Genomic DNA, 25942 nt, shown 5'->3' with positions numbered 1-25942 from the left:
CAAGAACATTTGTTGCCAAGCTAGGTCTGTGGTGACCACCCTGAAGCAATTTCAAGTAAATATCATGTAAATATCACAGGTGGAACAAAAGACAAACAGAGCATAACTGGCTGAGTAAATGGTTACTTAAAGGAATGCAGAAACATTGTATGCAGAGATGCAGAGATATCCTGCTTTGGGGCAGGAGATGGCAGAGCAGATTTTTGCAAAATGGATGCCATGCAAACAGTCTCCCACATTTTGTATATCAAACGATGCATCCTACAGTAATTCTGAACTTTTTTTGGTAAACATGCTATCTCACTTTTGGTTGATTTTTGTTCAAAATCGTTGAAGAAAATGTAAAAGTATCTGAAATATGGAAAAGCCAAAGAACTTTAGTTTTTGAAGATTTAGTAAATTGCAAACAAGAAGATATAGAAATTTACCCCTATAAAGGCAAGGAAATAATTTAACATATTATATAATGAGAGTTCAAAATGATTTAAATTATATAATTGTGCTTTAGGATATGTCAATGTATATTTTGACAGAGCTCCTATTTTTAACTAAATAAAATTTTCTTCTCTATCAGAATTAAATGACATCAAGAAGGTTTAAGATTTTATAGCATCTAAATTTAGTAATACATTCAAAAGAATTATAAATAGAAAAAATATGAAGTAAAAAAGACAGTCCTTATTAAAATATTTGGGTCACAATATTAACATATTTCAATACAAAAAAACAGAAACTGAGAATATCCTCCATGTACTAAAATTGGCTGTGAGCATAATAGGTACCTCAGCACCTATAGATATTTTCTCAATTAAAAAAAACATTTGAGCCCTGGCCGGTTTGGCTCAGCGGTTAGAGCGTCGGCCTGCGGTCTGGAGAGACCCGGATTCGGTTCCCGCTAAGGGCACGTACTTTGGTTGCAGTTTATCCCCGGCCCTGGTTGGTCGTGCGGGTGGCAGCCACTCGATGTGTCCCTTCACGTCGATGTTTCTCTCTCTCTCTCTCTCTCTCTTCCTCTCTCTCCCTCCCACTCTATCTGTACAAAAAATGGAAAAATATCCTTGGGTGAGGATTAAAAAAATAAATTAAAAAAAAAAACAACAAAAAAAAACATTTGAGACAAAAGAGAGGAATCAATAAATGGTGTTAACAAGTTAAAACTGATTAACCATAAAATGCAATTTTAAAAAAGACTGTAGACAATTTTGTGAAAAAGTTAAAAAAATATTTTAATAAAATAGTTTTTAAAAGAATAAAAAATTAATTAGAAAAATACAGGGGTATGTAATAAAGACAGATATGGCTAAGAAACTGATAAAAGTGTGTGACTATGTATCAAAAATTATTATTCTGCTTATGTTACTTTTTAATGTTTAGATATTAGCTTTTTTTATTTGGTTTAATGTACACAAACATGTTATTTTAATATTTTAAATAGTTTCATTTTTAAAGTAGCTTGTAACTGTAAGAAAGAAAGATCTCTTATCCTTTGAGATGACATGGAGGGACCTGGAAAGTATTATCCTAAGTAAAACAAGCCAAGCAGAGAAAGACAAATATCACATGATCTCACTTATTTCTGGAATATAATGAACTAAATAAACTGATGAACAAAATCGATCCAGAGACATAGAGGTAGAGTACAGACTGATTTTCCTCAGAAGTGGGGGGAGGGAAGGGATAAACCACAGAACCCATATGTATGTATGTATAACCGATGGACATAGACAACAAAACTGGGGACGGGGTGGGAGGGGATAGCGAGGAGAGAGTCAATGTGGGTAGAAAAGAGAAACATCTGTAACAAAAATAAAAATAAATAAATAAATAAATAAAGTAGCTTGTAAGGTCTATCAAAATGGTAATGTCAGTTTATTGATCAATAAATAAAAAGTTCAAACAAATATGTAACTTTAGTTATTCTAGTGCCCTCTTTCATTCTCAAAAGTGCACCAGTCAGACAGTAAATTACGTGGCCACCCTAATTTTAGACGAAGCAACAAGTTTCTTAAAACACTGCCTTTTTACTAATGGTAAACTTGAAGGATCCAGGGCACCAATTATTTCATGTTTCTGATAGGTATGTGATGGAGGTGCCCATAGGTAGGGAAAGTTAGAATAAAAAGGAATTCAACAAAGAAGAAAAGATGGAAGAATCATAAATATCACCTCACACATTAAAAACAAAGTTTCTGCAAAACAGATAAAAAATATTAAGCTAATGTATGGATCTTACCTGCAAATGCACTAGGAAGATTTTTGGAAGTTGGATTCTGAAACTTGATGAACTTATCTGTCCACCACGTAATTCCTCTCGATAGCATTGGGACTTTGATGTGTATAGATGAATTAAGGTTGTATGAAAGAATAATGGTGTCTGTAAGGAAATTAAAATTTGTGTTAGAGATGCAAGCAAGAATTGTTGCCACCCTTTGACATGCAAAACTAGACATGAAAAATAAGCCAGGGTTTTAGCCGACTCTCAACATGCCAAATGCCATAGATGCTGGAATTACAATACTGTTTTTATATAAATTTTCTTGCCGAGGCCCCAATTATTGAAAAATACTTTTCAGCTTAATTGAACTCATGTCTCTAACTACTTTGAATCTCTGGTAAGGAAGAACTTCCTTGCAAAGGAAATATGACAAGTCAGTAAATAATGAATACAGTTTTTTAAATAAGAAAAAACAAACCTGCCACTCTGCTGCAGAGATGATTTTCTGAACATTCAGGTTACACACTTATGAAAGGGCACACCACGGAATAGAATCACCTACCATTGAATATGCTGTTGGCAATAGCTCCACAAGGACAGATGGGCGTTCCATTGTGGGTCTTTTTGAATGAATCACAGCTTCTAACATCCTGGACACAAGATGACACATGATTGAGAAGTGCTTTTGCTAAACTCCCTTAGAATGTTGAAAGTGAGAACACTGGCAATGTCAATGAACCCACACAGATTTATTGGCACAGACCAAGATTATGGGCTACTAACTGACTTTTCCCAGGCTTCCAGCTCACTTAGACCAAAACATTTTTGTGTCTTGGAGGGGTGTGCGTGTGTGCGGACGCGCGTGCACACACATGAAGTTCCCCCCCCCCCCATTAACAATACATAGCAGGCCAAATATGCCTGTAGGAAGGAACTTTACCTTGCTAGCTATGCCAAATATCACCCTAAATCTATACTTGAATACCTTTCAAATCTGCTTTTATTGAAGCGTAATTTATATTCCAAAACGTATAAAAATTATGTGTTTATAGCTAGATGACTTATTACGGAGAATCCATCTAGGTAAAAACCAGAACATATTTTTAAAAGAATCGCCGCTACATAGGCATAACCAATGGACATAGACAACAATGCTGGGTAGGGGGCAGGATAGGGAGGAGGGTGTCTAGGAGGGGAAAAAAGAGAAACATGTGTAATAAAAATAAATTAATAAAAATATCAAAAAAGCAACAACAAAGAATGGTTGCTAAAAATTATGTATCAGCCCTGGCTGGTTTGGCTCCACGGTTAGAGCGTTGGCCTGCGGTGCAGAGAGACCCGGGTTCTGTTCCCACTAAGGGCATATACCACGGTTGCAGTTTGTCCCCAGCCCAGGTTGGGTCTTGCGGGTGGCAGCCACTTGATGTGTACCTTTCATATCGATGTTTCTCTCTCTCTCTTCCTCTCTCTCCCTCCTACTCTATCCGAACAAAAAATGGAAAAATGTCCTCGGTGAGGATAAAAAAAAAAAAAATCATGTATCACTTTTATATAATAGTGTCAGTATAGAAAAAAGGTTTCCTTCTAGCTTTTTTTCTTTCTTCTTTTTTTTATCCTCACTTGAGGACAATTTGTTTTGCATTTATCTTCAGATAAAGTGGGAGGGAGAGAGGGAGGAAGAGAAAGAGAGAAACATCTATGTGAGAGAGACACATTGACTGGTTGCCACCCACACAACCCCAACTGGGGCCGGGGACGAACTACAACTGAGGTATGTACTCTTAGTGGGAACCGAACCTGGGACTCTCTGATCCAGGGGCCGATGCTCTAACCGCTGAGACAAACCAGCCAGGGCTCCTTCTAGCTTTTCTTGCTAGCATGTTAATTAAATATTACCTATCAAGAATACAATTTTGCCTCTAGGTCTACAAGGGTATTCAATTACACCAAAGGCTTTTACTCAAGTGGAGCCCAATTTCCTTAAACTTGGCTGGACTGAAGGCCCCAATTATAGGAGAGAAAATGCCAGATATAGTGTGAGCCAGACTAAGACAAATATCTCTGAGTTACTATCAAAATGGTTGGTGAATCCATCAACTAAAATGGGCAACTTTAAAGATAACTACAGATATTAAGTGTAAAGAAATAATATCAAAATCTAATTTATGTGTCAATCTAGTATGCCATCAACTTTATTAACAGAAACAAAATCCTGAATTGTGGTTGAAAGGTATTTGAAGATTTGCCCTTCTGACATATTCATTATTACCAAGATTTGAACGATCCAATATGTATCCAGTTTCAATATAAAACTCTGTCAAATAAAAAAAGTGGTTGGTGCATAAAAATATAACCCTTTAATTAGACAAGATTCACATGACTGCTCTGAAGAGGGAAAGTACTCCTTTCTTCAGTAGCAGTTATCCTGAATACGCATTCCCTTCAATTTATGCAAGAATGAAATATGCATTTCTATCTTGTGGAAAGCTCAGCTTTTGAGTTTATTTTACATACTCTCATTTAGATGAAAAGATCCATCTGGTTTTATTTTTTTTCTTTTTATATTTTTTAAAATTTTGTTTCTGCTTGAAGCCCAGACTTCAGAAGCCTCAGCTATTTTATTTTATTTTTGTTAATCCTCACCTGAGGATATTTTTTCATTAATTTGAGATAAAGTGGAAGGGAAGGAGGGAGGGAGGGAGGGAAGGAGGGAGGGAAGGAGAGAGAGAGAGAGAGAAAGAATAATGTGAGTGAGACATCGACTGGCTGCCTCCCACACAACCCACAACCTCGACTGGTGGTGGGGATCAAACTTGCAACCCAGGTACATGCCCTTGACTGGGAATTGAACCCGAGACCCTTTGGTCTGTGGGCCGACACTCTAACTGCGGAGCCAAACTGGCCAGGATGATCCATCTGGTTTTAAAATGGACTATTGTGCCAAAGTAAATAAAGCCTTACCTTTATATTTCTACCCAACAGTTGGCTATTACTTCTGGATAGCATATATCTATAGAGGTTCTGATGGAAGCCATACAATTTGTAGTACATATAAACATTACCCTGTAAAGGAGAAAAGTAAAAAGTAAGAAGGAAGTAAGAAAAATAAACTGGAACATTAATAAACATGGACAGGATTTTCAAAATATAAAAAGTAGTAAAGAAAAAAAAATGATGGAAACTGAAAGTTTATATCAAGTAGAAACCCAAGAAATCATTTTTTTTTTCTTTTTTTTTTTTATCCTCACCCGAGGATATTTTTCCATTTTTTGTACAGATAGAGTGGGAGGGAGAGAGAGGAAGGGAGAGAGAGAGAGAAACATCGATGTGAAGGGACACATCGAGTGGCTGCCACCCGCAGGACCAACCAGGGCCGGGGACAAACTGCAACCGAAGTACGTGCCCTTAGCGGGAACCGAACCCGGGTCTCTCCGGACCACAGGCCGACGCTCTAACCGCTGAGCCAAACTGGCCAGGGCCCAAGAAATCATTTTAAAAAATCAATGTTGGAGCCCTGCCTGTCATTGCTCAGTTGTTAGAATGTCGGCTTTTGAAATGAAGGGTCTTGGATTTGATTAGTGGTCAGAGGCATATACCTGGGTTGCAGGGGCCTGTGTGGGATCAACGTGTCTCCCTCACATCTCTCTTTCTCTCTCTCTCCCTCCCCCTTCTACTCTCTAAAACTCAATGGAAAAAATATCCTCTGCTGGGGATTAACAACAACAACAAATCCATGTTGGAGCCCTGGCCAGGTAGCTCATTTGGTTGGAGTATTGTTCCACACACCAAAAGGTTTGGGGCTTGATTCCCAGTGAGGGCACATACCTAGGTTTCGCATTCCATCCCAGGTCAGGGCAGTACAGGAGGCAACAGATCAATGTTTCTTTCTCCCCCTGATGTTTCTCTCTCTCCCTTCCTTCCTTTTTTCCTTCTTTCCTCTCTCCCTCTCCCTCCCTTCCTCCCTTCCTTTCTCTTATTCTCTCTCTCCTTCCCCTTCCCTCCCTCCCTCCTCTCTCTCTCTCTCTCCCTTCCTCTCTCTGAAATCAATAAACATAGCCTCAGGTGAGAATTGAAAAAAAAAGTGTTGCTCACCCAAATTAAAAGAACAACAACAAAAAACAATGTTGGACATAATATTGAATGCCAACTGGACTTGAAAAAATAAATAAATAAATAAATAAATAAATAAATAAATAAATAAATAAATATCAGTGTTAGAAAATCCTGGTCTATAAAGAATTATTAAAATGACTAAACAACTTATTTGTAATGTTTTTATAAGGGCTACTGCACTCCTGCCTTGAAAATTTTTATAATCAGGTTTTGTATTCTTAATATATAAAATTTGATTTTACAAATATTGTTATTTCCCAGTGATACTAGGAAAAACATTTTCCTAGGGGTTGTGGTAGGTGTCAAAGGCATGTGATTTCAAAGCAAACCCACAAGGCATCATCTAAAATCAGAGCCACTGGCATATTTAGGTGCATATTGATTGGGCATGTGCAAAGCACAAGACTGGCCCCTGGTGTTTTTGTCTTTTTATCCCTAGGAGCTCAAGAAATGGCAAACCACTTGTTATGGACAAAAAGAAGGAATAATTCACTGATCCAAAAAAAGATGATTTTCCCCTTAGCTATAAGCAGCCTTGTTGCCATCAGAGAGAGGCCTTGTCACGTGTGCAGCTGTACCAGGTGGCCCAGTCACACGCTGCTCATGCTTCTACCTTCACGGTGACATGCTCAGGCCCTGGAAATTCTCGAGGTCGACTTGATACAGATTTTACTAACAGCATATATAATGCAAATAGAAATGGTCAATGTAGCTGTTTATAATTAATATATGAGCTCCCTCCCAAATAATGAGGCCTGCATCCAAAAATATATAATGGCTTAAGATTTATTTAAAGTGTCTCCCACCTGGCCGGTGTGGCTCAGTGGTTGAGCATCGACCCATGCACCAAGAGGTCACAAGTCCTATTCCCAGTCAGGGCACATGTCCAGGTTGTGGGCCTGATCCCCAGTGGGGGACATGTAGGAGGCGGCCAATTGATGTTCTCTCTCATCAATGTTTTCATCTCTCTCTCCCTCTCCCTTCCTCTTTCTCTAAAATCAATAAAGAAAAAAATAAATTAAAAAACAAAAATAAAGTGCCTCCCACATGTCAGGTGCTATATATAGTCAGTGCCAGAAATACAAACATATTCCTTTACAGTTCCCCAAGTCCATTGGTTTTCTTACACTATGCAAAAAACAGCATTTGGATAGGCTTTCGGCCCCACCCTATAGATCTTTAAGAGGTTGAAAATGGAAAATGGGAGCTGGTACCCAGGGCAGGCTGGAAATAAAGGTCATGGTAAGTGTGGCCAGGTACAGAAAACAACAAAAGCCAGCAAGCTTAATCACTGGTAAGAGAAAACTCTTTGGAACGCAGAGAAGGGGAGATGCCAGGCCGCAGCAGAGGCAGGCTGCAACATAATAAACAGCATGGATGTGAAGGGGAGTAAGCCAGGTATGGTGAGAATGACTAATTCATTTCCTCACCCAAAGAGGAAGCTTCCATTGTTGACCCTTAACTATAGAAAATATGAAATCCACAGAAAGGAATGCACCATACATTTCCTTGGAAGCTAAAAAGAGAATTCTACTTACCCAAAGTTATATATTCACATAAATGATCAAATAAGCAGGCAGAGACCACACCACACTAGGGACAGGAGTACTTTAACAACCCCTTTTCAATGATTCTTTGTTCAAGATTTAGATTAACAAGGCCTCAAAAATCATCACCTTTTTGACTTGTCCTGGAGGCACATACTTGATGCAGTTTTTTCTCTTAAATCAGTGGTGCTTAGTGCAGGACTCCTAGTTTAAGTCAGAATATCACATGACTTCATCATCAAGTGCATGTCCTGTGTGCTCACTGGTGAGCGGAAGGCCCTGTGATTGCCCTAAGCCGTTGGTTTGATTTTTACGGGAAAATCTTTGCCTGAAAGGCATGGTTAGTAGCTGGTAACACTTCATTTGCCTTTGGGGTTTCAAAGGACACAGACAGATGGGAACTGAAGCCCTTTAAAGGTTTTATCGTTTGGACTGCTTTCTTTAAAAATGTAAGTACTCTGAGCCTCCAAGAAGGAACAACGCTGCTTGACATATTGATTTTATTCATCCAGAGCTGTGAGAAAATAAATTTCTGTTGTTTTTAGCCTTCCCTTCAAATTAAGTGACACTAACTTTTACTTTGGGGGTAGGGGCAGCATGGGGAGCTGAGGAAGGCAAGAAAGGGTACAGCTGTAGGAAACTATAATTTTGAACTCCAATAAAAGAACACATTTGTAAAACATCCCCCCCTGACTTTATATAGATTTCAGTTATAACCCAAGTACAACTGATTAATTTCCTTGTAATTAATACCTGACTTAAAAAAATGATTACAGCTACCCATAATCAATACAGATTTGTTTAGAATATTACTGATACCACCATGCTTTCTTCTGAGATCAAAGGGGAAATAAGACAGAGACACCTAAAACCAAAGCCTTCTAAAATATAAAGCCATATAATTTAGCACTGTATCTTTCCTCCATTCATTTAATATTCTAGCAAACATTTTCTGAGCCTCTACCATGTGACGTACACTGTGCTATGCACTGTGGAAGAAGCAAAGATTCACGTGATTATTCAATACACATAATTGGGCCCCTACAGTGTGCCAGGCACTGTTCCTGGTGCTTGGGATACTGTAGTAAGAGCAAACAAACACTACATCTACATAATAAATTGTTCATTTCTATATTTTAGTCGGAGGTGATAAGTATTCTGGAAAGAGTTGGAATTACAGCAAGGCAACAAAGATCAGGAGTGCAGAGGTGGAGTGAGCAGACCGGTGCGGTATGCAGCACGCTGGCCCGCGTAGGCAGGTGAGCACGGAGCCGAGACCTGAAGGAGCTAGGGAAGTTAGCCAAGTGGAGAGCAGGTAGTGGAGCAAAGCAAGGTATGTCCAAGTTGTCTGAGGAATGAGGAGTCCAGTGTGGTTGGTGTTGGGGTGGTGGAAGAGAATGGAGAGATGATGTCAGAGAGGCTACGAAGCTGTGTCATGTAGGGCCTTGTAAAGGCTTAGGCTTTTCCACTTGGTGGAAAGAGGAGCCATTGCAGGAATTTTTAAGCAAAAGAATAACATAATATGACTTATGGTTTAAAAAGCTTACTTTAGCTGCTCTGTTGAGACAGACATAAGCAGGGAGACCAGGTAGAGGCTACTGCAGAAATCCAGCTGAGAGCTGAATGTGGCGTGGAGCGAGGAAGCAGTGCCAGGCGTGGAGAACTGGGCAGACGCTGGATCTGTTTTGAAGGTAAACAGGTGGATTGGATGTGAGATGTTAGAGAACAGAAGGAGTCAAGCATGACTCCTGGGCACCAGAAGGATGAAGCTGCTATCAGCTAAGATTGAGAAGTCTGTGGGGGCAATGGGTTTTTTTGGGGGGTGGGGTGGGGAAGAAGCGGGTGTCAGGAGTTCAGTTTTGGAAATGTTGAGCTTCACATATTTGTTAGTCATCCAAATTTCAACATCAGGAAGGCAACTGGATATACAATAGTGGACAGTGGTAGAGAGGTCTGGGCTAGAAATATAAAAGAGCATTGGCAATTGATGGCATTTAAAGCCAGGAGGCTGCTGACATTTCCAAGGAAGTGAGTGCTTATAGAGAGGACATTGAAGACTAAGACTAAAACCCTGCAGATCTTAACAGAGTTTGAGGAAAACAGGATAAACAGAAAAGAAACCAAAGAAGGGCAGCCAGAGAGCTAGAGAAATTCCAAGAGAGTGTGGTCTCTTTCAAGCCAAGAGAAGAAAGTGTGTCAAGAATGAGGGAGTGACCCATCACCTGTGTCCAGGGGGCTGACAGGCACCAAGGACTCACTGGGGACTTATCCACGAGGAATTTCACAGAGCACCGTTGAAACTTTCATCAGACTGCATTACTGTTTAAGACCTAGTTGCCTTACTTCTTTCCCCCTTCCTTCCCTCCCACCTCCCCTCCCCTTTACAGGGGTCAGAGCTGTGTTGTGGTCTGACACCTCCCTCAGTCTCCTCCAGCTCCCTCCCCATTTTCCCTTACAGGCAGTTCCCCCAATAAATCTCTTGCATGTCTAATCCTGTCTTGGCATCTGCTTCTCAGAGGACGTGGTCTAACTAACACATGACTTCAATCAACCCAAGAGCAGGGACTCTCTTAATAATGCTTCGGTATTTCTCACAGTGCCTGACAGCCAGGCCAAGACTTGCCTTAGGGATTAGGCAATTGCACATGGAGCATGACTTGGGGGGACCTAAGAAAAGTCCCACCAGGTGTGTGATCCCTGACACTAACTCACTGTGTGACCTTGGTCAAGTCACTTAACCTCTCAGCCCATTAATTTTCTTGCTATAAACGAGTGGTTAGATTCTGAGATCTCTATGATCCCCTCTTGTGCTGATACTTGGAGTAAAACTTGTTTCTTTGGTGTTGAGAATTATGTTACAAGTTGGGTAGGTAAAGAATCTGAAAACTTAGACACAAAAGAGAACAAAATTACAAAGGAAAAAAAAGTAAGGAGGTGGGTAGTTGCACATGGACTCAAAATTTATAACCCCACCCTCACCCTCCCCGCCAGCCTTATTTTTTGTATTTTCAGGTTCAGGAACTCATGTGCTGCCAGGTGTGAGATAGGAAGAGATCAGCATATAGTCAGTTGCAGGCTCTTGAATTTCACTTACTTGCATTGTTTCTGGCAGGTAAAAAGGAATGGAGCAGGTGCATTCTTTGTCAAAATTAATGGCGTTTTCCCGTAGTTCTGCACAATTTGCACATATATTTGTGTAATTAATCTGTCAGGTAAGGAAAATAACAATAAAGAAGATTTGACTTTGGGTGGTGGGCACACAATACAATATACAGATCATGTATCATAGCACTGTTCCTTTAAAACCTATATAATCTTATTAACCAATGTCACTCTAATAAATTTAATTAAAAAAATAAATTATGTAAGTATGTATCTTAAAATTCTAGCCCTGGGTCCATCCAAGTCTTCAGGCTTTCTGGGTCCTGGCGTGGTCTGCCATGAGTGTAAGGGCAGCCCAGTGCACAGGGCGGGCTCTGGAGGACTGAACCTTCGTGCAGGCTTCCATTATGGGACCTGCAACATTTTGCCACTGACCTGGAATGTAGTGTTTTTACTGATTATTTATGTAACCTGTTGTGATGAAGCCTTATGCCTGGATCATAAAGAGGTGTCATTAGGAAAGTATTAGTCAACATCGCATAAGGAGTGTGCCTACGGCCTAAATCTAATCAGTTTTATGGGGAAGTCACTTCACTGTTTTTCCATTTTATTGTATGGAAAATACTTATACTAATAAATTCGTCTACATGGCATCTAGAGGTCATTATTTAAAATGACTAAACAGTCCTGGCTGGTTTGGCTCAGCGGTTAGAGCATCGGCCTGCGGTCCAAAGAGACCTGGGTTTGGTTCCCGCTAAGGGCATGTACCTTGGTTGCAGTTTGTCCCCGGCCCTGGTTGGTCGGGCGGGTGGCAGCCACTTGATGTGTCCCTTTCATGTCGATGTTTCTCTTTCTCTCTCCCTCCCACTCTCTCTCCATCCTCGAGTGAGGATTAAAAGAAAATAATAATAAAATAAAATAAGATAAAATGACCAAACATAGAAAAATAACTATTTCCAAAGTGTAGGGTGATTGACGTATGTGGAATAATCCTGATTTTAAAATGTTGTTAACATTCTGTTTTTTAAACGTTGAATTCTGTGAAAATGATAGAGTGGCCTTCTTAAAAAAGGGCAGCATGTCCCAAACGAGCAAATCCTGTGAGCTCTGGCAGGGATTCAGTTGTGTGAAGGTGCACTTAATTCCTGGAGAGAAGCTGCTGGGGGCTGGGAGGAGGCAGCATAAAATACAAGTAGGGAGGCAATACGAGCAGTGGGACCTGAACCAGTGTCCTCCGTTTCGAAGTCCTCACTATTTGCTGTCATCCATTCTTTCAATAAGGTTGTGGTGGTTGTATCCTGGGCCAGGCACAGGGAGGGCACTGTGGACACCGTGAACAAGCCAGCCCTGGCTGAGCTCTTCGTTCTTGGCACACACTGTCTCCTGACTCTATCACTACCTTACCGGACTCATCTGCATACCCCACAGAATTCTTAGCACCTTCACACAATCATGAATGTCAAATCAATGTTGACAGACTTGACCTTCACAATATTGCCACTAGCCATGTGGGGAGAGGGAAAAGATCAAGTTTCCATGTCTGCTTTTGGAGTGAAGGCCACACAGTCTGGAATGCCTGGTAATCTGCTCAGAGCTGATTTCAATAAGACATTTACTTCCTTCATTAGACTGAATGTATGGGCATAGCCAATTTAGCCTTAACAGCAGCTCTCGTCTCCCGCCCCCCAGATCAGCTTCTGGATTTCTCATCCTCTAACAGCTTGTTAATCAGGTTGGCAAAAGGCTGACTGAGGGGTGTGCCCTTAGCTTCAGCTTTTCTCATTGAGTAGAACTTGGTTTATTTTGCTAAGTGTCCTTAAGAGGCCAGAAAGATTTGGGTTCTTGCCTTTTCTAGATTGAAGTGATGATCTCAGAGGAAGTTCATTTGCAAAGGGAAAGACACTATGCTTCAAAGTGGAGCAAAATCGAAGACCTCTATCTTTGATTCTTCACTCTTTTTACCAATATAATTCACGGTCATCTGGCAGCAAGGCCTGGCCGCTCCTCCCATCTCTATCATTGCTTGCGCAGTGCTCTGCCAGCATAAAACCTGACTTCCCCAGGCCCCTGTTAATAAGTACGGCTGAGCTGACCAGTGTGACAGTCATTTGTCCTCAAGAGAGAACAGGAATGAATAGGGCCACCACACAGAGGCTGCTACCGCCTGCCCCTGCCAGTGGAAGCAGGGATGTTCCACTCTCACTGAATCCCAGTTGTGGGGCTGTGTTCTCAAACGGACCACTCATTTATAGTCCCAAAGCAGAAAATTCTTAGAAATTGCATTAAACGTGTAAGAAGAGACAAACCTCTATTTCCTTGATGCTCTTTGCAGACAATATAAGGATGATGCCCATGCCAAGGCAGAATGCTCCTGTGGCAAAGAAGCCACAGAGGACTTTGGAGGCTGAGAGATGCAGCCGGTAGGCAGGTAATCGCTGCTGCTTCAAGGCAGTGTTGTCTGGCAGCCTGGACCGCCATGTCTGGGACGTCCTCTCCATTCTGGTCCTGCAGGTGATGGAGATACACTTTTAAACCATTTACAAACTTACTACTCATAGTAATCCTATCTAATGGTAATATTTACTTAAGAAGGACAGGAACCTTCCTTTGTAGTTGTGGTCTTTCGGCTTCCTGAATTTTTTCTTAACCAGACCTGACTTTCAGCAGAAGCACAGCTTTCTTCAATCAGCCACTACCAGGTATATTTTATTAGGTTCAAAGTTTATGCTAAATGCCATGCTGAGGAGAAATGCTCCCCAGAAGGCTCTGGGTAAACCAGCATCTGGTGACACTGGAAAAGCAGTTCTAATGGGCTATTTCTGGGATGTGGTGACTAACTCAAGGCAAGACCTTCCTGAAAGGAGGGAAATGAATTTATCTTTGAACACCTGCCTAAATCATTGAAAATTAATACAAAAAAATAAAAGTTAGCTTTGTTCCAAATGTGACTATTCTGTAACATGAATAGAAATTAAGTTGGGGAAATGCTCTTAAATTACAGCTAGCTTTGCTATTTGTGATAAAGAGAAAGAAAGAAGCAAACAGGGATTATAGAACAGATGTCTAATCCCAATAGCTTCCTTTTTTTTTCATTCACAAGAAAGACTAGAGTGAAAAACTATAGATTAAAACATTTCTCCTAACATTGTCCCAGGTGTATGCTTTGGAGTAGCCCAAATGAGGCAAAAGAAAGAGATAGATAACAATGAAATGTTCAGTATTATAATATGGTATTATTGATTCTGGTCTCCCCCCTCCCCCACTTATTAGAAAACCACTACCATCATTTTCATTAGGCTGTTAATTACTTCCTTTTCTTTAAAAAAAAATGTTTTTATTGATTTTTTTAGAGAGAGAGGAAGGGATAGACAGAAACATAGATATGAGAGAAACATCGATTGGCTGCCTCATGCATGCCCCCTACTGGGGATTGATCTCACAACCCAGGCATGTGTCCGGACCAGGAATCAAACCAGGACCTCTCAGTCCATGGGACAACCCTCAATTCCACTGAGCCACACTGGCCGGGCTACTTCCTTTTAAGATGCATTTAGGATTTTTAAAAATTAGGTGAGTTTCATGCCCTGTCTGGTAGTGCTTAGCGGTTAAAACATCATCCCAAGGACCAAAGAGTAACAAGTTTGATTCTGGTAAAGAGCACATACCTTGGTTGCAGGTCTGTGCCCAGCCCTGGTCAGGGTTGTGTGACAGGCAATCAACGTGTCTCCCTCCTCCCACTCTGAGGATAAATGAAAAAGTGTCTTTGGGTGAGAATTTAAAAAATAGAAAATTAGCCCTGGCCAGTTTGGCTCAGCGGTTAGAGCGTCGGCCTGCGGTCCTGAGAGACCCGGGTTCGGTTCCCGCTAAGGGCACGTACCTCGGTTGCAGTTTGTCCCCGGCCCTGGTCGGTTGTGCAGGTGGCAGCCACTCGATGTGTCCCTTTCACATCGATGTTTCTCTCTCTCTCTCTGTTCCTCTCTCTCCCTCCCACTCTACCTGAACAAAAAAAATGGAAAAATGTCCTCGGGTGAGGATAAAAAAAAAAAGAAAAGAAAAGAAAATTAGGTGAGTTTCTAATCTTCCTCTTTTATTAACATCAGGCAGGGAAACCATGCTGGGCTATTTTTGTATTAAAGGCAAAGACTTTGGCAAATGTACCTAGTTTAAAAGAATACAAAATAAATGCAAATACTTACACTAGGACTGTAAGAGTCAGAGCTTCCCACTTGCAAAACTGGGGAAAAAGCACAATACCAATGTAAACTCTTCAGCACAGCATTTGAATCTGGCTTCCTGGGGTAACGAGTGTAGTGTGGCTGTTGGTATCAGGCAGCCTTGTGTGAGAAGATGGCAGTGAACACTTCTAGTTTATAACTACTATTTGTTTTGCTACATAAACATGGTCAAGAGCTTGAGTTTAAAAGCCAGTAACAGCCTGTAAGATTAGATTACATGCACAAGGTTGGCCCAAAGAATATCACATATGTGGCAATCAGGTATGTCTGTACTTGATCCAACATTGGTTGGGATTATACTACATAGATAAATGCCTAGCAAAAGGGTCATTATAGTAACAAATCAATAAGCACTGTATTTCTTGGACTTTTATAAAATAACAAAACCCAACTAATCAAAACCCCAAGCTAAAGGTGGTTCACAGCTAGTACGCTAGTGTTCTCCAGAGAAACAGAACCGACAGATTATGTATAGGGTGGGGCAAAAGTAGGCTTATAATTGTAAGTCCATGAAACAGAGTTTATTCATGTATTATTATTTATTACTTACTATATTATTTTCCATACCAACAACTATAAATCTACTTTTCCCCCAGAGAGAGAGAGATTATAAGGAATTGGCTCACGTGATTATGGAGGAGGCCGGCAAGTCCAAACTCTGTAGAACTAATGTCCCAGTTGGAGTCTGAAGGCCAAAAGCTGCTGTAGAACCAGGAAGAGCTGTTGCTCCAGTTTGAAGGCCACCAGCCAGGAAGAGCTGATGTTTCAGTTGGAAGGCAGAATTCTTTCTTACTTGGTGGGGGGATGGGAGAGGGGAGACTCAACCTTTGTTCTATTCAGGCCCTCAAATGACAGAATGAGGCCCACCCACATTATGAAGGGCAGTCTGCTTCACTAAGGTCCACCAATTTAAATATTAACTTCATCCAAAAACACCCTAACAGAAACACTCGAATAATATTTGATCAACTATCTGGGCACCCTATGGCCAAGTTGACACATAAAATTAGCCATCGCAGGTGGTAAGAAAAACATTTCAGGGCAGCTTTCTTGAGAGACCACCGGATACACATTTAATAAGTATTTCTGTATTTATATATTTCTCACTTTCTAAGTAAACCTATTTCAAGCACACAATTATACTTCATATGCTCTGCTTTTCAAATGTCTAGAACAGGGCCCCTCAACTTCAGCAACACTGGCATTTGGGCCAGATGTCGATGCTGCGAGGGCTGTCCTGTAGGGTTGCAGAATATTGAGAGTATCGCCCTGGCCGGTTTGGCTCAGCGGTTAGAGCGTCAGCCTGCGGTCCACAGAGACCCGGGTTCGGTTCCCGCTAAGGGCATGTACCTTGGCTGCAGTTTGTCCCCGGCCCTGGTTGGGTCGTGTGGGTGGCGGCCACTCGATGTGTCCCTTTCACATCGATGTTTCTCTCTCTTCCTCTCTCTCTCCTTCCCGCTCTATCTGAGTAAAAAATGGAAAAATGTCCTCCGGTGAGGATGAAAAAAAAAACAAAACAGAATATTGAAAGTATCCCTGGCCTCTGCCCACTAAATGCCAGTCACGACCCCCACTAGATGCCAGTAGTAGCCCCCCTAGTGGTGACAACCAAATATATCTTCAGACTTTGCCAATGGCCCCTGGGGGGCAAAAGCTGCTCTGGTTGAGCAGCACTGCTCTGAACTGATATGGATGTGACGGTCTGTTGGCAGTTGTTGTGTTGCAGTATCATTAGAAACTTCAGTGATTTTTTAAGTCCTTGCTTTCAGTTCTCTTTAACTGCTGTGTAGCTAGCCTCCTCTTCATTACCAGTCATTTTATGTATATGGAGTTGCCTCATATTTCATGGCCTTTTCCCTATTAACTGCTGGGATGCAAATGTACTAAATATGAGGGTAGAATCAGGAAGTGGTTATATATGTGGGGCATACTCACACCCACACATAGTTATATGCCATAATAATCATGATGGTCTCATTTTCTGGTTTTGGTAAGTCAACAGTGGCTTAGTGGATTGGTTTGAATTCTGAAATGTACAGATTGGATGTCTCAATGTTCAAATCTGTCCTCTTATATAATTATGCTTGATGTCTTCTCCCAGATTAATCTAAGACATACTAATTGATAGACAGTTAAATGCCTGTATTGGGAAGGCCTGTGATCTATTTCTTTTTCTCACCATGTTAAGATTAAAGAGATGAAAACAATAGGGCTAAGTTTAGCCATAGTTGAATAAATTTTCATATTGTGGTGGCTCTTTCTCTTTTTCCTCTAACTGGCTGGGCCTGAGTCAGGGTTCTACAGAATGGAACCTGCTTTTCTCTCCTTTGAGTCCCTGTGTGTGGCTTCCAGACGACAGAGGTGCCCTAGCAGCAAGTCACAGGTGTGCGGAGGGGTGTGTTTGTGGGGTTTGATTTGCTAGATGGCCAGGCGCATTAACTTTCACAGTATTCAAGAGTGGACTTTTATATACCAGTAGTGGGTTTTTTGTTTGTTTGTTTTTAATCTCTTACTTGCTATATATGCCTGAATCCCTCGCAAAGGCAATCACAGTGTCCAGAAGTGAATATGGCAGATCTGGGGCCTTTAGTTCTGCTACTTAAAACTACCGTGTGTCCCTCCTGAGATTGAGTTTCAACATCTATAAAATGTGACTAATAATACTTTTCCTTCAGGATTATTTCAACGATTAAACATGACAGACTATATGTAAGTGAAAGCCCTAAATATTGTTTCACATAAATGGGTGATCAACAAACATTATTTAAATGAGTAAAAAAGTAAGTGAATTTGAGCAACAAAATAAAAACCAATAGTATTGGGTTATAACCCAAAGAAAAAAATAAACATTCGTGAATCTAAACTGAGGTAAATAAACGTGTGAACAAACAAGTAAATGGGGAAAAGAGACATCTCTTTCTTTTTTTTATCCTCACCCGAGGACATTTTTCCATTTTTTGTACAGATAGAGTGGGAGGAAGAGAGAGTGAGAGAAACATCGCCGCGAAGGGACACATCGAGTGGCTGCCACCCGCACGACCAACCAGGGCCGGGGACAAACTGCAACCGAGGTACGTGCCCTTAGCGGGAACCGAACCCGGGTCTCTCCAGACCGCAGGCGGACGCTCCAACCGCTGAGCCAAACCGGCCAGGGCGAGACATCTCTTTCTTACAAAAAAATTCCAATTAATAAATGTTGAAGCACCGAGGGAAAAAGAAAAATCACTGCAGTAATAATGGTTTCAGGTAAGAACTACTAATGTTGCTAAAATCAGTAGGAAAAATAGAGAGGGAAAACAGGACATTTGTGTAGCCTCAAAGTAGACAGATATTCCCCCAAGATAGATATTAATTATAAAGGGAAATAAAGTAATTTTACAGGGGGGAACTCCAGGTGGCACTGCTATAACCAGGTGAACAAGGTCGATATCACCAATAATCAGACTAATCAGCATTATGTACCCACCGCTATGATGTACTGAAAAGGACATATCGCCCTGGCCGGTTTGGCTCCGCGGTTAGAGCGTCGCCCTGCGGTCCAGAGAGACCTGGGTTCTGTTCCCACTAAGGGCATGTACCTCAGTTGCAGTTTGTCCCCGGCCCTGGTTGGGTTGTGTGGGTGGCAGCCACTCAATGTGTCCCTTTTACGTCAATGTTTCTCTCTCTCTCTCTCCCTCCCTCCCGCTCTATCTAAACCAAAAATGGAGAAATGGCCTCGGGTGAGGATAAAAAACAAAACAAAAAAAACATGTCATTTCTGTGGTATTCTGGCTAAAAAAATGCAGAAAACAACTAACAAACTCAAATTGAAGAACATTCTACAAAATACCTATCAGGACTCTTGAAAAGTGTCAAGGTCATGAAACAAAGGGAAGACTGGGGAGCAGTCATTGGTCTGAGCAAACTCTGGAGCCAGGACAACTACATGCAACGTGGAGCCCTTGACTGGGTCCTGGGGCAGAAAGCGGGCAGCAGTGGAAAAACCGGTGACGTCGGATAAAGTCTGCAGCTCAGTTCATTGCACGGTACCAACAATGGTTTCCGAGTTTCGATAACTGCACCATGGTTATACATGATGTTAACATTGGGAAAAGGTGGAGGAAGGATGTATGGGGATTCTCTATACTATTTTTGTAACTTTTCTGTCAATCTGAAATTATTTCAAAATATCAAGTTAAAAAGTAAATGGGTAAGACAGTTGTAGTTCTATTATTGTCTTTTATGCTTACAAAGTCTCATGCACACTTGCAGCTCTTTCTCCTACTACTACTGCCACCCTTCACACCGGGACCAGACTTCAGCTTACAAATCTGTTCCCCATGTACCATCACATGAAATCCTCAACAGTCCCGTGGAACATCATTCCCACTTTGCAGCCGATGAAACTGAGGCTCAGAGAGGGATGCATTTTGCCTAAGGTTGCCCAGAGCTCTTTCCCTTCTCTTGTACAGTCACATCAGAGGCCAGTCAGTAAGAGACAAGCTGGTGATACTTTATTATTCAGGGAGTTGGCAAAGGACAGACTCATTTTGGCCATGCATTCCCAGTGATCCACCTGGTGATGCAGTTAACGTGATAGAACAACAGCTGATATTTGCTGAGTGTCTGTAGTGTGCCGGCACCACTGAAGAAGAGGCAAATCCCACTATGAAAACTGGCATCTTCATCAGGACACAGACTTAGAAAAGGCCCAGCTTCAAGGATTCTGACTTGCACAGACTGAGGACTCCCATTTCCAGAAGTTCAAAAACTTCCTTTTTTATCTACGTAAGAGAAAAGACCAAAGCGGGGTTAAGATCAAGAAAAGAGGGTCTTGGTGAATAAATTCAACCTCCTGGACTTGCTGGTATGGCTAGAGTAAGGATGGCAGAAATCCTGACCTGTATTTTATTCGGAGCTGGAACATTTACACAAGAAAGGAAGAGGTATGATACAAAACACCAGTTTTACTCAAGCGCCCTTTTGTTTGCAGCCACTCAAAATAAAACCTCATACAAGAAGGTCCCACACAAAGATATCCAAAGTGTGCCCAGATTATAGACAATATTTCAATATAGAATAACTGCTAATGACATCAACATAATGCAAATAACTATGGGTGACAAGGGTTTTTTTGTTACTATTTCTCTGTATTACTGTAATTAGAAAATAAGTGGTGGGCTACTCAGATTTAACATTAAAGCTGAAATAATCAAATATGGCCTCATGTGCTGAGCATTAAATTGGTTAAACCAGTTTTAAAAAGCCAGTCAGTTCAGGGGGCAGTGTGTGTGTGTGTGTGTGTGTGTGTGTGCGCGCGCGTATAGGTGTAGGAAACTGAGAAAACTGTCTCTTAACTTGAACTGATATCTAATTCACTAATCAACTATAATCAGGTTTGGTCATTCTGGGAATACAGTTTTATGTGGTAAACACATTCATTCTGCATGGTTGGAGGAGTAATTCCAAGCCTCTTTGCCAGTTGTTGCCATGATTCATTCCTGGTTGGTGACTAGCAGCCATGTTAACCACTGTATAAATCCTCTGCTCTCCAACAACTACATGTAAACAATCGGCCAGACTGGAAAATTAGCCCCATAACATGGTGGGTGGCAAATCAATTTTTTCACCGTATGATGATAGTGAATTACTTTCATAAATATATAATGTGCTAATGCCTTTCCCACAAAGTCATTCAGTTTTAATCCACTGAGACATCAAGATATTTCCCCATCTCCCCAAACCAAAATAGCCCTCTAAATTAAGTAAGTGGGTTCTGGGAGATGCAGAGACGTGAGCAATGAGGCAAATTTGTTCCCCCTCTTCCAAGTGCACTTATAAGAATGAAAAGCAAAGGTGGTCATGTCTCTAAAGCAAGGCACAGGGAAAGGTACCAAGTCCTCCAGAGCCTGTTTCTCAAAGATACAGCATGGACATATATGGGCCCTGGTACAGCAGAAGCTATGGGTCATTTAATGAAGAAACAAAGCTGATTCCTAGAAAACACATTGTTACTTTAGGGTAACTGTCAAAGGCCAGAATGTGCTGGTTCCTCATTTCAAAAGTTTTATTCTTGTGGTTGAACACAAGTTCAAATAGAAAAAAATAAAGATGAAAGACAATTGCTGGTTACACAGTACCTCGGGAATATCCATCATCCTCCTCAACTTCTGATCTCTCCAATTCCAGTCAAACACCAGAAACTTTAGGGGGTTCAAATTAAGGCCACCTGAAAGAGACGGGGAGCGAGTTGCTTCAGTAAAGACCTTGTGACATAAGCTAATTAAAACGACTTTGTATGCTCCTGGTTGCTTTTCTCCCCATTTGCTGCCTCTTCCCCAGAGACTAATCTCACATTAAACGCTGCCCTCGCCTGATGGAAAACAAATGCAGCACTCCGAGACTCGCTCGCTCCTGGTAATTGTACCACTGATTCTGAGAAGCAGGGAAGCTGCTGGTGATGAACTTGTCAAATACCCAAGTGCAGGCAAAGAATCAACCCCAAGCCTCCAGGAAGCCCCCGAGGATGAAGTTTCATTCCTGACAGGGATTTGATAAGATCCCTGCAGTTTGGGGCGGTGGCCCTTCCGAGGAGTTGAGTCGACCTGAGTCCGCATGACTGAGGAGGTGAGTAAGCAAAGGATGAAGACAGAGTTGGGAGGATCACTTTAAGCAGACAGGAAGTTAAGGTGAATGAGCCCCCTTCAAAGGCTGCTATCCTTCAAGGAGACTGGTAAACCACTGAAGGACTCCATTCCCACAGTCTTCCTGTCTATTGAGAGACAACAATGGAACGCGGGGCTCCAGGGGACCTCAGGGATTGTCTGCTTCTCAGAGGTCTGAGTCGGGCACAGTTAGCTCTTCTCACTCCCCGTCTTCTCCCCAACTGTCCCGACCTCTTTCATGTTTCGTGTGGAAACACAACTGCAGGGCCCTCCTTCAGGTTTCCTCCGGAACCATTTCAACAGTTCCCTCTCTGCCCGAAGGAATTTTTCATGCTTCTTATAATTACAATGCCTCTTATTTAAAACTCTCTGAAAAATTAGAAATGATAAACAAAAAAAGACAATGGGTTGATAGTCTTCCCTTAAAAAATGATTCACTGCTAGTGGCAACTGGGCATTACAGAAAAGGAGCTTTAAAATGCTTCCTATTTCATAAAATAATTCTCCTTCTATGACATATTCCATTAAAAACATCAAAAATTTTAACATAGTTACTTGCAAAGATGATCATTGAAGTATTATTTATAATAGAAAAAAAATCAGAAACAACCCAAATAGTTTACCATAATAGAATTGTTAAAAAGCAATCTATAAATTGGGTTTAATATACAAAATACATAAAGAACTCATATAACTTGATAGCAAAAAAAAAATCTGATGAAAAATGGGCAGCGGAACTGAAAAGTCATTTTTCCAAGGAAGATATCCAAATGGCCAACAAGTACAAGCAAAGATGCTCAACATCACTAATCATCAGGAAAATGCAAATCGAAACCACAATGAGATATCGTCTTACCTGTTATCAAAAAGACAAAAGATAACAAGTGTTGGCAAGGACTGAGACTGTTAGTGGGAATGTAAACTGGTGCAGCCACTACAGAAAACAGTATGGAAGTTCCTCAAAACATTAAAAAGATCCCGCTGTCCCAGTTTTGGGTATACAGCCAAAGGAAATGAAATCATATCTCGAAAAGGTATTTGCAGCTCCATGTTCACTGCAGCATTATTTACAATAACCAACACAAAAAAACACTTGAACTGTCCATGAATGAATGAAGGTCAAAAAGGTAATATATAACGCTGGCCAGTTTGGTTCAGCGGTTAGAGCGTTGGCCCATGGACCAAAGTGCCGCGGGTTTGATTCCGGTCAAGGACATGTACCTCGGTTGCAGTTCAACCCTGGTCAAGGTCGTGCGGGAGGCAACTGATCGATGTGTCTCTCTCACATTGATGTTTCTCTCTCTCTCTCTCTCTCTCTCTCCCTCTCACTCTATCTGAAAATAAAATGGAAAAATATTCTTGGGTGAGGATTAAAAAAAAAAAGTGATATATATACACGATAGAATATTATTCATTCATACAAAAGAAGGAAATCCTGTCATTTGCAACAACATGGGTGGACCTTAAGGCCATTATACTAAGTGAAATAAATCAGATAGAGAAAGAGAAATATTGTATGATTTCACTTATATGTGAAGTATAGAAAAACTGAACTCATAGATACAGAGAACAGACTGGTGGTTGCCAGAGGTGAGGGTGGGGGAAATGCATGAAGGTGATCAAAAGGTAAAAACTTCCAGTTATAATATAAATACGTTCTGGGGATGTAATATATAGCATGGTGGCTACAGTTAACAACTGTATATTTGAAAGTTGCTAAGAGAGTAGATCTTAAAAAAAATCTTATCACAAGAAAAAAATGTAACTATGAGGTGACTAATGTTAGCTAAACTTATTGAGATGATCATTTTGCAACATATATAAATATATCAAATCACGATATTGTACATCTTGGACTAATATAATGTTGTAGGTCAATTATATTTCAATAAAACTGGAAAAAACAATAACTTTATAATAGAATATTACATAGTCATTAAAAATTAAAAATTTAAACTAGTTCATGACAAGGCAAGTCCTCATAAGATATATTACAGGAAAAGGTAGGTCATAACATTGATATATGGTATGAGCTCTACTTATAAAAATATATAAAATACACAGAAAAAAACACTAAAAGGAAACATATTCAATATTAACTAATAAAAGATTATCTCTAAAGTGAATTATTTTCTTTTTTTTTTTTTTTTTTTTTAATCCTCAACCGAGGACATTTTTCCATTTTTTGTTCAGGTAGAGTGGGAGGGAGAGAGAGGAACAGAGAGAGAGAAACATCGATGTGAAGGGACACATCGAGTGGTTGCCACCCGCACAACCGACCAGGGCCGGGGACACACTGCAACCGAGGTACATGCCCTTAGCGGGAACCGAACCCGGGTCTCTCAGGACCGCAGGCCGACGCTCTAACCGCTGAGCCAAACCGGCCAGGGCTAAAGTGAATTATTTTCTTTTCTGTACCTTTCTGCACTTTCAAAGGCTCTTATAGTTAGAAAATCCCCTTTATTATTAAATTAAAATAATACCATTCTGTCTATACTTGCACAGATCCCAATGTCATGAGATATTTGATGTCTGGAAACTCTCCTTAACATATCATACATATAAACATCTTAAGTCACAAACAGCTAAGATGAGTGGTGTGCCATTTGTCTTGCTTCGCTGGGTTTTCAGTTTCTAGAGTGCTAGAATTATTCTCTTTAAATACTTGGCATGTAGCCAAACACGGGTGTTTAATGAATATTAAACCATTCATCTAACCAGAATCAGAAATTAAAGTTATTTTTATTGGTATTATACATTATTTTTCCACTCCTTAAATGAAATAATCTTTCACACTGAGCTCTCAGAATTCTGTAACAATCTAATTTCAACCACCGTACAGCTTTGTGCTTCTCTCTCACGCTTCTAAATACAAAGAAGAGTGGCCCTACTGCATGGGGGCCTGGTGACACACAAACACCTATCTGCACTCCAGGAACGGGCGAGGTGAATGTCTGGCTGGGAGCTGTGAAGAGGCGGCGTCCATCCCTCGCCTTCCCTGCTGCTCAGCCCAGCTCTCCCAACTCTGTGCCTCACAGATGGACTGTGAGCACCGCTCACCTATTCCTTCATTTTCATTGCCCTGTTATGTTCACAAGACAAAAATCCAAACTCCTCAGCTTACTGCTCAAGGTCCTCCCTCCACAATCTGACTTTCTTTCCAGTTAAATCACTGGCTAGAAGTCTCCGAGTAAGAAAGGTGCTCTCTTTAATAAAAATAACAACTAGTATTTGTTGAGTTCTTAAAGGATGACACTCACTGTCTTTATTGGCATTCAATTACTGTCTGTCATTTAGAGAAAGAAACCGGTTTAGAAAGGGTAACTTGCCAAGGTCACAGAGCTGGCATGGTAAGTTGCTGGACCTGGGATCTGAATCTGGAAGTCTTAGTCCACAACAGGGGCTCCTTAACTAAACCCAGTATTGCTTACTTATCATCTCCAGGTATACCATGTGTCTCTCTGCCTGCTCTCCTCCGATTTAGCCTTTCTCTGGTTCCTGAACGCTTTTCTCACATCTGCATACTTCAAAGACCCGATTTTAATCCTCCCCATACTTTAAAGATCAGTTAAAACAGCTTTCCTCTGTAGAGCTTTCCCTGCAGACTCGGCTAGCACATCAATCTCTCCCTCATTTCAACTCCTCCAGATTCGGAAGTGCTCACTTGGCCCTTGGCCCTTACTGTCTTGTATTGTCAACCTAATTCCATGTGTACTTATCTCTTCAATGGGATCAGGAGCTCTGTGATTGGGGAAGGCTCAGGATCCAGGAATGCCTAGACCAAGTGACTTTGGGAGGGCCACTTAACCCTTGGGAGCTTTAGCTTTCTCTCATAGAAAATAAGAAGGATGGCCCTGGCCAGTTTGGCTCAGCTGTTAGAGCGTCGGCCTGCGGTCCGGAGAGACCCGGGTTCGGTTCCCACTAAGGGCACGTACCTCGGTTGCAGTTTGTCCCCGGCCCTGGTTGGTGGTGTGGGTGGCAGCCACTCGATGTGTCCCTTTCACGTCGATGTTTCTCTCTCTCTCTCTCTCTCTCTCTCTCTCTCTCTCTCCCACTCTACCTGTACAAAAATTGGAAAAATGTCCT

At 41.2% G+C, this 25942-nt stretch overlaps 2 protein-coding genes across 2 annotated transcripts in view; both read right to left on the bottom strand.

Annotated features, from left to right (window-relative positions):
• Window positions 1–14688, bottom strand: part of LOC118616870 (cell cycle control protein 50C-like) — a 31035-nt gene extending 16347 nt beyond the window's left edge. The window contains exons 1-6 of the mRNA XM_036242373.1: window positions 14643–14688; window positions 13284–13482; window positions 10970–11080; window positions 5177–5278; window positions 2778–2865; window positions 2234–2374 (exon numbers count right to left, since the gene is read on the bottom strand). Coding sequence (XP_036098266.1) covers window positions 2234–2374; window positions 2778–2865; window positions 5177–5278; window positions 10970–11080; window positions 13284–13475 — 634 coding nt within the window. The 5' untranslated portion in view covers window positions 13476–13482; window positions 14643–14688. The remainder of the gene's footprint in view (window positions 1–2233; window positions 2375–2777; window positions 2866–5176; window positions 5279–10969; window positions 11081–13283; window positions 13483–14642) is intronic.
• A 5001-nt stretch (window positions 14689–19689) lies between these two features.
• The window catches only part of CMSS1 (cms1 ribosomal small subunit homolog), a 401568-nt gene continuing 395315 nt past the window's right edge, over window positions 19690–25942 (bottom strand). Inside the window, exons 9-10 of the mRNA XM_036242374.1 lie at window positions 21332–21420; window positions 19690–19975 (exon numbers count right to left, since the gene is read on the bottom strand). Coding sequence (XP_036098267.1) covers window positions 19892–19975; window positions 21332–21420 — 173 coding nt within the window. The 3' untranslated portion in view covers window positions 19690–19891. The remainder of the gene's footprint in view (window positions 19976–21331; window positions 21421–25942) is intronic.

This window comes from Molossus molossus, unplaced genomic scaffold, assembly GCF_014108415.1.
Source record: "Molossus molossus isolate mMolMol1 unplaced genomic scaffold, mMolMol1.p scaffold_m16_p_5, whole genome shotgun sequence".
NCBI lineage: Eukaryota > Metazoa > Chordata > Mammalia > Chiroptera > Molossidae > Molossus > Molossus molossus.
Note: the sequence above shows the minus strand (reverse complement) of the source record. Positions and strands in the feature narration are given on the sequence as shown.